Genomic DNA, 12,852 nt, shown 5'->3' on the forward strand with positions numbered 1-12,852 from the left:
GCAGCAAAGGGGACTTTTTTAATAATGATGTACCCACTCTATATAATTATGACCTTAAGGAAATTCTCCTAATAGATTCCCACGCTCCCTGTTTTTAGTAAGCTGTATTTTAAATCTGCTACATTATCAAACAATGGTTTGCCTGTTAGAAGAGGACAAGATGAACAAATTTAATGACTATAATTAGCTACTTGCCAGAGGAAAGCTGTCTAGCATGATTTGCTAAGACCTTTCCTCAAATACACAAAAAAGTATATTCCTAAAATAATGTATGACAGTGATGGATTGTATCCAACCGAGGCTGTAATCCAATACATACTTGCCTAGGAGCAAGTCCCATTGAACCCAATGGACCTTACTTCTGAGTAGACATGTATTGGATTGCAGCCTAAGTCATCCTAGGAGAAGACCCAATGCAATCAACGGACTTAAGTGAGTCATGACTTACTTATGTTCATGGATTGAGATGGGTCTGCTCTGAGTATGACTTGGTTGGATACAACCCAATGTGTTGGCACTGATATGAATTCGCATATGGAAGAATGCTGCTTGACATTTTTCTATCACTTACACCAGAAATATATGGACCACCTTCATTATTTAGAAATGCTAAGCTCTTTTGATGGCTATTGTTTCTCAAAATACATTTATATGAAAGTAATTGACTGGTTGTAATTCCGTTACTTGCACTTTTATATATATATATTTGAGTGTATATATTTGGATATATTGATATCAATTCATTTTTAAAGGAACTTAAAAAATATCAGATCACCTAACTCAAATGCTTCCATTTTATCTGTCAGATAGCTATTTAAGGTAGAGCACCACTGCATGCATTTATCTCATCTAAAAAGAGCAGGTACATAAAAATGCTTTACACATACAAAAACCCTCAAAAAGGGCCAAGACAATCCTTATCACTTAAACTTCAGGGCATGACATATGGTAACAATGTCAATAGTCAGAAAGAACAGTGGGCAAAGAGCACAGTGTCACAATGACATTCAGGATTCAAGAGGTAACAGAGATTCATGGATAGCTACAAAATGGCAACGCTTGCAAGATCCCATTAATTTTTAATGCCTGAACCACATTATGGTATGTATACTTGTTAAGTCAACTTGAACGCAAGATTTAGATTTTAATTTGTTTGAACAAAATGTGAAACTGGCAAAGTACTTCTAATATTGTAAGACACTTGAATTAGGAAATACAAGGTTGATTAAACCAGGGTTGCCAACTTGGCTCCCACAGAAACTATGGTGCCCACAAAGGCTTTCATTGGTACCCCTAGGCAGTAGCCCCAGACTCTGAGCTTTCAGGGTTTTTTTAAAAAACCACCAAGTCTCTAGCCCTCTAGAGAGAAACTCTCCTAATTATGAAGCAAGATGTGTAGGTACTCTTCTAAGCAATTTCTGTGAAATGAACTAGACTGCATGCTCCCACCTGTCAGTGTTTTTAGCCAATGAGTGAAGTCAAAACTGTGACTGATAAGTGACCTGTTTGAACCAGGCAATAAGAATCCTTGGGGTCCTAAAGAGCTTCTGTTTTCTCCTCCCTTTTAGTGCACTTTTCCTGCTTCTGTCTTGGAATCTCCAAAGTTTGCCCTTCCTTTTTTCCTAGCAAACAGGATGCACCTTTCCTGTGGTGGGTTTCTCTGAGATCAGGTACACCCATGAAGTTATTTTCCATAGGAAGTGGGCCATCACTGTGGGAAATAGTTCCACCTATCGTGCGAAGGCAAGAATGTTTTTGAAGTCAAGACTAGGGACGTCATGCCCCTCCCACTCCCCAGTTCATTCTTGCCTTCGTACGAACAAGATTGGAATTTTCATAGCATTTAGCTAAGTCTCGTATCTGTCTTTAAATCCTTTCTCTTTTTCTGTTTGTGTTTAGCCTCTGAGGGTTCTCTCTTGGACCGCGGCTGCGGCTTCCTCACCCTTCCCTCAGAGCTATTCAATCTATTTTTATTTACTTGACTGGGGGCTCCCTCTGAGACCGCGGCTGCGGCTCTCTTCGTTTTGGCAGTTTCTAGCCCCCCCCCCGCTCAGTTGTCTCTTTAGCCAGGGGGCTCCCTCAAGGACCGCGGCTGCGGTTCTCCCCTTTTGATCGCTTCTGATCCTGATCGCTGTTAACCTCTCCCCCCCCGATCGGTTGCCGCGGCTGCGGCTTATCCGATCTCAGCGGGAGCTTGCAGCTGCGGCTCCCGCCGTTAACCCTCTGCCTCAGATCGCCCTCGCAACGTGGCTTAAATCCCACTGAGGGCTTTACAGACCGCGACGGCGGCTCTCTCTGCGGTGGCTGCCGTTTTTCCCCTACCTGTTTTCTCCGGGGATTTTTTGGAGCCGCTACTGCGGTTTTTGGCGAGATCGGCTGGGCAGCCCTTCCTCCAGTTCGCCTCCGACGGCCGCCATTGCTTCTTCCCTCTCTGCCTTTTTTTCCCGCTCCTTTTTTCCGGGCGCCATTTTTTTCTTCTTTCAGAATTTGAATTTCCCGCCCTTTTTGTTCCCCTTATTATCGGATACCTCCCCTACAGACTATCTATCCGTACGTTTGTGTATATGTGCTGCTGACTAATTTACACACAACTGATTTACACACTTTACTGTGGCTGTAATCATAGTGGCTGAATTATATTATCAAGGCTGGAGCTCCAATCCTAGTGGGCTGGATTGTATTATCAAGGCTGGAGCTTTAATCCTAGTGGCTGGATTACATTATCAAGGCTGGAGTTTTAATCCTAGTGGCTGGATTACATTATCAAGGCTGGAGCTTTAATCCTAGTGGCTGGATTACATTATCAAGGCTGGAGCTTTAATCCTAGTGGCTGGATTACATTATCAAGGCTGGAGCTTTAATATCAGTGGCTGAATTGTATTAAATCTGATTTACATTACATATCCTGCCCCCTATGGGGCCGTGAACAAGCCAAAAACCCAGCCTACAGCACTAATCTGAGTGTGCCTACTCTAAACAGCCTATATTATATTAACGCTGATACTTCTGTGCATTCTGCCCCCTCTGTGGCAGTGCATTCGCCATCTGCCGGTGTATCCTACCCCCTCCGTGGTAGTACGCTGTGCCAGTTCGGGTCTTTACATCCTGCCCCCTCCGTGGCAGTGTACTGCACCCAGGTTCATATAAGATGGCAGAACAGCCAGGCATGTCACCATCAACACACATGGTGCCAGATCAGCCAGACATGCCACAATCAGCCAAGCCACAACATACTAACACGTCTAAGACCAGACATGCCAAAGCACTGGCTAAGACAAAACATCTTTCCAGCCATAGTAAACCAAAGCGCCCTCGTTATGTCTCTGTGCCAACAACTACCACAGCACAGACACACATAAGTGATATTTTCCATTCTCCTGCTACGGCCTCTGACGAGGAAGAGTTTGTTGGCTTTCCCCCTCACTGTTCGCCTAACGAACCTACCTCTGGCTTACCGCCTCAGACATCTGTTCCAATAGCCCACCAGGCACATACATCTCACACATCTGGTCTGCAGCTGTCTCCTGATTTCCTCTCCCAACTCCAAGCCATGCTGGCTTATTTCACACGAATGCAGTCACTACCACAGGTTCCTGCCATACCCCCACTCAACATGGACCAACGTGCGTTCCATGCTGCTCATCCTTCCTGCTCACCAGATCCCTTCGATGTAGCCAGAGGCAGATGTACGGACGAAGCCTCGTATGCGGAGGAGTCAACTTTCACTGACCATGTTGAAGGAGACGACTGGAGCGACTATTCAGATCATGAGGAGGATACATCGTATCGCTTGTTCAATACCTCAGATTACCAACCGCTCGCACGTAGGGTACTTCACACCCTTGGTCTCCAGACTGCGCCTTCAACTTCGTCCGCTCCAGCTCTCAAAGGGGCCAAGGTCCTCAAATCCCCTGCACCTACTGAACACTACATCCCGGTGCCGGACCCAATTGCCAAATTAACTTCCGAAGAATGGGCCCACCCACTCAAAGCTCGACGCTTCAAGAACATGGCTGACAGACTTTACGCCCTAGCCCCAGACTTCGCCACCAAGTTAGATGTCCCTGGCATAGATGAACCGATCGCTCGCCTCGTTTCACGATCTATCTTGCCCAGGGAAGGGGAATCCCACCTAAAAGATACTACTGAGCGTCGAATAGACTTCGCCCTCCGCAAAAACCACGAGGCCACTGCCCTAGCCATGCGTGCCTCCGCCTCAGCCTCCATCTTCTCCAGAGCATCTATGATGTTGCTGGATGACCTTCTAGAGGATGATAACCCTGATCCTGTCGCCTTCAAAAGAGCACTATTGAAATTACGTAAGACAGCAGCCTTTGTGGCCGATGCCACTTTGGATGCCACCCAATTAGGGGCACGAGCCATGACGACTCAAATAGTCGCTCGTCGTACCCTCTGGCTTCGCCACTGGCAAGCTGATTCAGCAGCCAGACTGAACCTGTCCAAGGCTCCTTACTCCGGATCTCTACTCTTCGGCGAGGAAGCTCTAAAGGCAGTTCTGGTTGATCCAAAAGACGCCCATAAACCGGTTCTAGCCACAGTCAAGAACATCGACCACAGGCCCTTCAGGCGATTTCCATCCTTTCGTTCTAACCAGCCTTTTCGAGGAACGCGGCCAGGAGGACGAGGCCGCGATTTCAGACCCTATGATTCCAACGCATTCAGGGGTTCCTGGAACCGACGCTTCCAGGGCAGAGGTCAGTACCAAGGGCGCAGGGGCAACTCATCGTCCTCATATAGGGGAGGTCCTCGCCTACACAAGTAGTATTAACGCCATCCCCATAGGTGGCAGATTACTTAATTTTGGAGATCGATGGCTGCGCCTTAGTACGGTCTCCTGGATCAGGGACCTCTTCACTTATGGCTATACCATAGAGTTCTGGGCAACCCCATCAGACAGATTCCACCCGTCTCCTTGCCCAAGGGCACCAGCCAGGCACAACATCATGCAGACAGCTATACATCACCTCTTGCACATAGCGGCAATAGAGCCAGTTCCCACAACTGAGAGATCGGAAGGGGTGTACTCCCTCCTATTTGCTGTGCCAAAACGAGATTTATCTTGGAGGACGATATTGGATCTCAAGTTTGTCAACCGTTTTGTAACATACCGCAAGTTCAAAATGGAATCTCTCCATTCCATTACCGAGAGTCTGCATGAAGGAGACTTCCTGGCTTCTATCGACCTTAAGGAAGCGTATCTCCATGTACCCATTTGCATAGCCCACAGAAAGTTTCTTCGGTTTGCTTTTGGCCACCAACATTTTCAATATAGAGCGATGCCTTTTGGCCTCTCCTCTGCTCCAAGAGTATTTTCCAAGGTGCTACTCATCCTAGTGGCTTACCTTCGGACCCAAGGGGTTCATATCTACCCATATTTGGATGATCTGCTCATACGGGCCAAGTCTGAAGAGCTGGCTCATCATCATTTAATGATCACCCTCAATGTTTTGCAGACCTACGGCTGGCTTGTCAACTTCGACAAAAGCCATCTCCAACCAACCCAACGCCTACTACATCTTGGGGCAATGTTGGACACCCTGCAGGCAATGGTCTTCCTGGCTCCAGATCGCATCACTGCCATCACAAGCATCGCAAGGTCCCTGATGCAACAAACATCCGCAGACGTCATGCTTCTCGCCAGAGCGCTCGGGATGTTTATCTCCACAATCCACATTGTGCCCTGGGCTCAAGCTCACACTCGGCCCCTTCAGTGGACTCTGTTGCCTTTTCAAAAAGACATTGCCAGCTCCAACCATCGCAAAGTTCGTTTGAGCCCCGCTCTGCGCCTCTCCTTCCGCTGGTGGACCAAGGTTCAACACCTCTCCAAGGGCACATCGTTCAGAGAACCCCGCAGAACCGTCGTGACCACAGACGCCAGCCTCATAGGTTGGGGAGCCCACTGCAACTCCCAGTACGTTCAGGGGGTTTGGCCCACCGCAGAGCAATCTCGAAGCATCAACTGGCTGGAACTAAAGGCTGTCCACTTGGCTCTATGTCATTTTCAGTCTCTGTTCCCTTTGCATCATGTGCTCATTCGAACAGACAACACGTGTGTAAAATCACATTTGAACAGACAGGGGGGCACCAGGTCTCGTCCTCTGCAGGACTTAGCCTCCCTCATCTTTGTCTGGGCAGAACAACATCTACAATCCCTGAAAGCAGAGCACCTCAGAGGGATTTGGAATGTGACAGCAGACTGGCTCAGCAGACAACAGGTCTTCCCGGGAGAATGGAAACTTCATCCAGCCATTTTCCATCGTCTCCAGTGTCGATTCGGCGCCCTCTCAGTCGACCTGTTTGCTTCCAGTCACAATTGCCAGCTTCCAAGGTACTTTGCTCGATACCTGGACTCAACAGCAGAAGCAGTGGATGCTCTGACAACACCGTGGCCAGACGGTCTATTGTACGCCTTTCCTCCCATACCATTGTTAGCCAAAACCTTGAGGAAGGCGCGAACCGAAAGGGCACAGCTGGTTCTGATAGCACCATTTTGGCCACGCCGACCGTAGTTCTCAGATCTTCTGGCAATGTCAATGATGGATCCTTGGACACTTCCAGTAACGCCAGACCTCCTATCCCAGGGCCCAGTACTGCACCAGGACCCTACTTGGCTCAATCTAACAGCGTGGCGTTTGAACGGAGACACTTGAGGTCAGCTGGACTGTCTGACGCTGTGATTGATATTATTTTGGCCTCGAGAAGACCATCTACCACTCGCATTTATCAACATACCTGGGTGGCTTTCTCCAAGTGGTGTCAGTCCCACCACCACGATCCATCCCAGGCCAATGTGCACCAGGTGCTCCAATTTCTCCATAGTGGCTTTATGATGGGACTTCGACCCAACACTCTACGTCGACATGCGTCTACTCTGTCATCCATTCTCTCAGTGTCCTCTCCTGGAGATCATATTTCCTCACATCCGTTCATCAAACGTTTTTTGAGGGGAGTCGCCCTACGTTCTCCGGCTGTTGTCCATCGGTTCCCCTCATGGAGTTTGCCGAAAGTCCTGCAGGCTTTGCAACGCCCTCCGTTTGAACCCATCAGGACTGTGCCCCTACGCATACTGTCCTTCAAGGTCCTGTTTCTGATTGCAATCACATCTGCCAGACGCGTTTCGGAGTTGGGCGCATTGTCTTCTGCTAGACACCTCTGCGTCTTCCATAAGGACTCTGTTGTGCTGAAGACTGACCCTTCCTTTCGTCCCAAGGTCGATTCAGTTTTTCATTACAACCAGGACATTGTGTTGCCTTCCTTTTGCCCGGATCCTACCCATCCTCTTGAAAAGGCTTGGCATTCGTTAGATGTCCGGAGGGCTCTCAAGACCTACCTGTCTAGGACCCAAGAGATTCGACGAACGGAGTCTCTGTTTGTATCCTTTCATCCAAGGTCTATGGGGCATAAAGTATCCAATCCTACCTTATCCCGTTGGTTAAGGGCATGCATTACCTTAGCATATGAGTCCCTGAAGCTGCCAGTTCCTGCTAGTATAACAGCTCATTCTACTAGGTCAGCTGCCACTTCGGCTGCTTTTGCTACTAATGCTCCTGTTGCCGATATTTGTAGGGCCGCAGTCTGGTCTTCCCCACACTCGTTTATAAGACATTATAAAATTGATCGTTATGCCTCTGCTGATGCTTCTTTTGGCAGACGAGTGCTGCAACAGGTTCTTAATGAGGATTAACATGTGGGTGGTCCCTCCCTATATGGGTTGCTTTGGTACATCCCACAGTGATGGCCCACTTCCTATGGAAAATGTACCATTGGTCTCACCTGAAAGGTGATTTTCATAGGAAGGGGCCATCACGACCCTCCCAGTTGGAGGATGACTAGCGATTTTATCAATGGGTTACATGTTATTGTTTCCATATTATATTTAAATGTAAGAGTGAAGTCAAGACTTTTAGTTCTGTTATGTTATGAAGTTATGTTAGAGTCATGTTGTTATGCATGTGACTATTATGTTATTTTCCTGGCGGGCCTGTTGGCCTTGTTCTTGTATTTTTAGATATCTCTTTTAGACTCGCTACGAATGAACTGGGGAGTGGGAGGGGCATGATGTCCCTAGTCTTGACTTCAAAAACATTCTTGCCTTCGCACGATAGGTGGAACTATTTCCCACAGTGATGGCCCCTTCCTATGAAAATCACCTTTCAGGTGAGACCAATGGTACATTTTCTACAAATACTACTACACAATAAGTGTGGACACTTTTTAGCAATTAGTAGTATGAATTTAAGAAGGTAATTATTCTTGCCTCTTAAAATTCCAGTGGAAGATCTCTCTTTTCAACAAGACTTTGGAGTAAATCTCCTTTTGTGAAAATAAAGGCATTTGTGTGCATGTTTTTTTTTGGGGGGGGGGGAGGATTGGAAGGAGTTGGAAAATGCAAAAGACATGATACTGTTTGGTATTTCTATGCTTATAGCAGAAAGGGAGTACCAGTAATGTGACATGTTAAAAATCTATCATTGCATAAATATATAAATACAGCTTATAAGAACAAACACAGAAAAACAATTTTCTGATAAACAGAGTAGTTTTCTCATAGTGGCAAAAAAAATACCCAGTGGCTAAAACATAAACCTAGAACATTAAAACTAGAAACATGATATCTATAAAATCCATTGAAACTGTTTGGCGAAGCAAAGCAATAGCAGATTCTATGTAACTTTAAGCACTTAAAATCAGAACAAATTATAGAGGAGACATGATTTAGTTCAGTAAGATGCACAGATGGAAGAACACGGTTCAAAAAAGAACCTAAAGGGCCTAATGACATGCACAGAATCCAAACGCTCAAAAATTAATGGTTATATCCAGTGCTGCATGAGTGAATGGGCCTTCTTCTTCTCCTCTCCCTGCACGCTCCCCAAGATCTTCTCCAGAGATTTTCCCCAACTCTCTGGAGAAGATTGAGGGTGCGCAGAGGAGAGGATAAAGTTCCACTGTGCAAGCAGAATAGCAGCAGCATTGGATATAATCCTGAGTTTGCCATGCAGCCCACCTGAGGGACTGTGTCAGTTTTCTACCTTCTGCCTACAAGAAAGAGATATGCAGCTAGCTATTTATTTCCAAATTAATATGGCTGGCAGTTTCTCAGTAGTCACCAGAAAATTCTTCCTTCCCCTAGAACCATATCATTTGCAGGTAAGAATACCAAGAAAAAGCATGCAATGATGTACAGCCTAAAACTATCACCAGGAAAATATGTATGTATTTAGACTCAAGGGAAAGATAACCAAGCAGGGAACAAAAAAGACGCAGCAACCAGAGGTGCATAAATTCCAACCACCTGCATTACTGGAGAAGGATGGTGTAGAGCACCTGTGAAACCTTTCCACTTTGATTTGAATGTTTTCTGGAAAATTTAGAATTATATGCATACAACTTTTCCTTTTTGTGTAATGAAACAATCCCATAACTAGTTAACTTCATGTTTCTTAACATGATGCAAAAAAGCCTATGTCATAATAGCCCTACATTAGAATGGTAGGTACTATTGCCATGTAGCATTATCATGTACTCAAACCAGACTAAGCTGGCTGCTGAAGTTAAATCCCCCCAGCTCACAAAGAATGTCAATACCAGCACTCTCCTATCTGTTAGCATTGCTTTATGGCATACAAGGGCAAAAATATCATGCTTACTTAGAGACACAAAAGCTGGCCAACTTGTTAACATCCAACTTATTATCAGCAGGGACTGTGTAATCATATCAGTTCCTAATTTCAAGAGACACTCTGTTGGAATGGGTAGATACAACATGGTCTTCGTGAGTTGCAGCCAATTACCTGCAACCCATCGTCTACCATTCAACAGTATTTCTTTGCCACATTAAAGTGCTATTGAAAAATGTATCAGATATTTCTGCAAGTTGTTATACTAAAAGAGAAGGGCACAATAGATTAAGTTGTAACTAAATGCAACCAGCCCAACCATAAAACAATGCAACATTTACAGTCAGTGTACAGACAATAAATTTTCCCATTTACAAAAAAATATATATTTTTGGTTACCTCCAATCCAATTTCTCAACCAGAAAGGCACAGATAAGAAAACCAGTACGGTTGAAGCCATGTGTACAGTGAACACCTAGAAACAAAATTTAAAAACACAGTTTAAGTTACACAGACAATTCTAAACCACTAATATTTTTTCCTGCCAATAGCCAGCCCTCAAACATGTTTCCCCTTGAGGGTGGGTCAGCTTCATCTCTCTCCCCTGCCACATATTTGGAACAGCAGCTCTGTGCTGGAAGAAAGCAGATCAGAAAGTGGATTGGGTAGGCTAAATACAAAGTACCTCACTTCTTTATGGTCTACTTCCAGCCAGGGCCTGAAGGCAGAAATGCAACCAATTAATATTGAATGCAGTTTCCCCAAGAAGCAATGTTTCAAGCTTCTTCGCTGCAACCATCAACACCTAAATTATTGTGAAGATGCTGATATTTTCTTCCTACATAACATGCTGATCTTTCAGGGAGAGAAAACCCTGAATTTGACTCTGCTGTGGCACAAGCCATTTACCCCAACCCAATGGGTCTTTCCATCCATTTTACTCAGACATCCACAAATTACCCTGACCACACCAGCTCATATCCAGCTACATCTCACATTGCCCTTTATCCCTCTCCTCCCTGTTTCACCAGAACGCAAGAAGCACAAGCAGCCACAGCAACCCCATGTTCTGTAACTGCAATTGTCGTGCTTAGGAGAAAAGATGCTGAACAACACTAGACACATTTAAGCAGTATTTCTACCCATAGTTTCTCTGGAATCCCAAATTGCCCCTGTGCTTCAAAATGTTATACAAATAAATGTGCTTGAGGTGGAAGGAAAACGTTTTGCACAATAAAGAACCAGGAATATGTGACAGTTTGTCATCTTTCTTAGAATTAACTTAATTTTTAAAAATCCCATTGTTATAACACAAATTCTCTGATAAAATCTCATCACTAATATGTATTCACATCAATATACTGCACAAAAGCAGCTTAACAGCAATTAATGGTTAACAGGTGCAAATATCCAATTGCACTGTGACAAAATTTATAGGAACCAAAAACAGGACTAAAAAGAATTTAGTGATCAAAACAGGGGAAGGAGATTACATTCACTTACTTGCTATCCATTAAATATATACAAACATGCTACATTTAATACTACTAACTGGAGTATCAGGACAGACAAAGATGTAACTTCTTCAAACAACCCATAAAACCATCTTATGGAATCTACATGGCATAGTGTTGGCCATTGGCTTAGAATTAGATGGTTTTAAAAGGGCATTAGACAAATTCATGGACCGGTCTGTTCAACACACATTAGCTACAAAAAGCTAATTAGAACCTCAAAGCTCAGAGATAACATGCCTCTGAATACCAGTTGCTGAGAAGAAGACTGTTGATTTCATGCGGGCTTTCAATTGGCATTTGGTTGGCTACTGTGGGAACAAGATGTAAGATTGGATTGGTCCTTGGCCTGATCCAGCCAGGCTCTTCCTAACTTTTAAGGATCCCTTAACCCACAGCTTTTATTTAAGACTGCATTGTATTCTTTTAATAAACAAAGTTCACAGATCAGCAACTGCTATAAGAAAATTCTGAAAGATGTATTACTTAAAGAATTGCATCTGCAGTATAAAAAAATTGAAATGTCTTAAGAATATTATCCCTGTGGTAATATCACCATCTAGTGGCCAAGTTACACAAAATTAAACCATAGACTCATAAATCAAGCATAACCGGCTCATATTTTTGTCTTGAGCCTAAATTAAAAATAAGATTGTCTGATTTAGTAGGATTCATTAGTTTTGGTGTGGTTATTCTAGACAGAAATTAACTAAAGCAAACAGTTTTGTTCAAGAGTTATGCCCTTATTTCTCTTCCACTCATTTCTCAATATTTCAAAAGTGAAGGATTTAGTGTCTTATTTCCATTTTTTGCTTCATTTTGCTCAAGACCCATATGGTCTGACATTTTCTTATCCAATTGTGTTTCCATTAATGTAAATTCATTAATAGGCAAAAAAAAACCTTGTGGTTTAAGAACATACCTATAGCCAACAGATATTTCTATTGAACTTTAAAAAGCAGGGAAATTGGGCAGCTATGGTGAATGCACCGGGGGAGCACAAGACCTGACCTCCTCTCTGAGATATTGGACTGACCGACAAATTTGTAAAAGTGCAAACACAATTTGGGTTGGTCTTTCACACTCCAATCCATTTCCTGTGTAGCTTGGAAGAATTTAGTAACATGTGCCTCTGAGCACATGGTGAGTGGTGGCAACACCTACCATCTCCAAAGATGGAGAATTTCATTTTTGTATGTTTGTTGGTGTTTATCTTACTTTGCTTGTTTCCTGTGTTACTACTGTTTCTACAGAGAATCTCTCATTATTCATTCTAGAAATCTGTGTCAAATTTATTTTTATTAATTTCAAAGCCTTTTTATTGGTCAAAGTCATATGATGGTGAAGACAGCCTTGTGTGTTTCAAACTGGAAGTTACATTCTATTTCTATTTTGGGTGCATGAACACTTGAATCTGAAACTGCAGGCTGATGTAAAATCAGACTGATTACAATATGTTGCTACTTAAGCAATGACTCTAGCTGATGGAAAAAAACAAACTTGGCCTATCCAAGATGCATGCTTTCAACCTGCAATGCTTAAACTACCCTACTTAAAGGAAGGGTTGGCATGGTCAATTAAAATCATGGAGCACACCTAGAAGTTTGCTAGAATATAATTTCAGCTCCCACTGTTTTATCTTGTGCAAATTGAGACAGTCCTGATGTCCACTGGAGACTATTCTGCAGAATAGTCAG

The 12,852-nt window shown here is 44.0% G+C and overlaps 1 protein-coding gene across 4 annotated transcripts in view; it reads right to left on the reverse strand.

Annotated features, from left to right (window-relative positions):
• RNGTT (RNA guanylyltransferase and 5'-phosphatase) overlaps positions 1–12,852 on the reverse strand; it is a 272,562-nt gene that overhangs the window by 234,486 nt on the left and 25,224 nt on the right. For all 4 annotated transcript variants that reach the window (XM_061623302.1, XM_061623303.1, XM_061623301.1 and 1 more), the window contains exon 5: positions 10,041–10,116. In XM_061623302.1, coding sequence (XP_061479286.1) covers positions 10,041–10,116 — 76 coding nt within the window. The remainder of the gene's footprint in view (positions 1–10,040; positions 10,117–12,852) is intronic.

The sequence above is a fragment of the Rhineura floridana genome, chromosome 4 (assembly GCF_030035675.1).
Source record: "Rhineura floridana isolate rRhiFlo1 chromosome 4, rRhiFlo1.hap2, whole genome shotgun sequence".
Taxonomy (NCBI): Eukaryota; Metazoa; Chordata; class Lepidosauria; order Squamata; family Rhineuridae; genus Rhineura; species Rhineura floridana.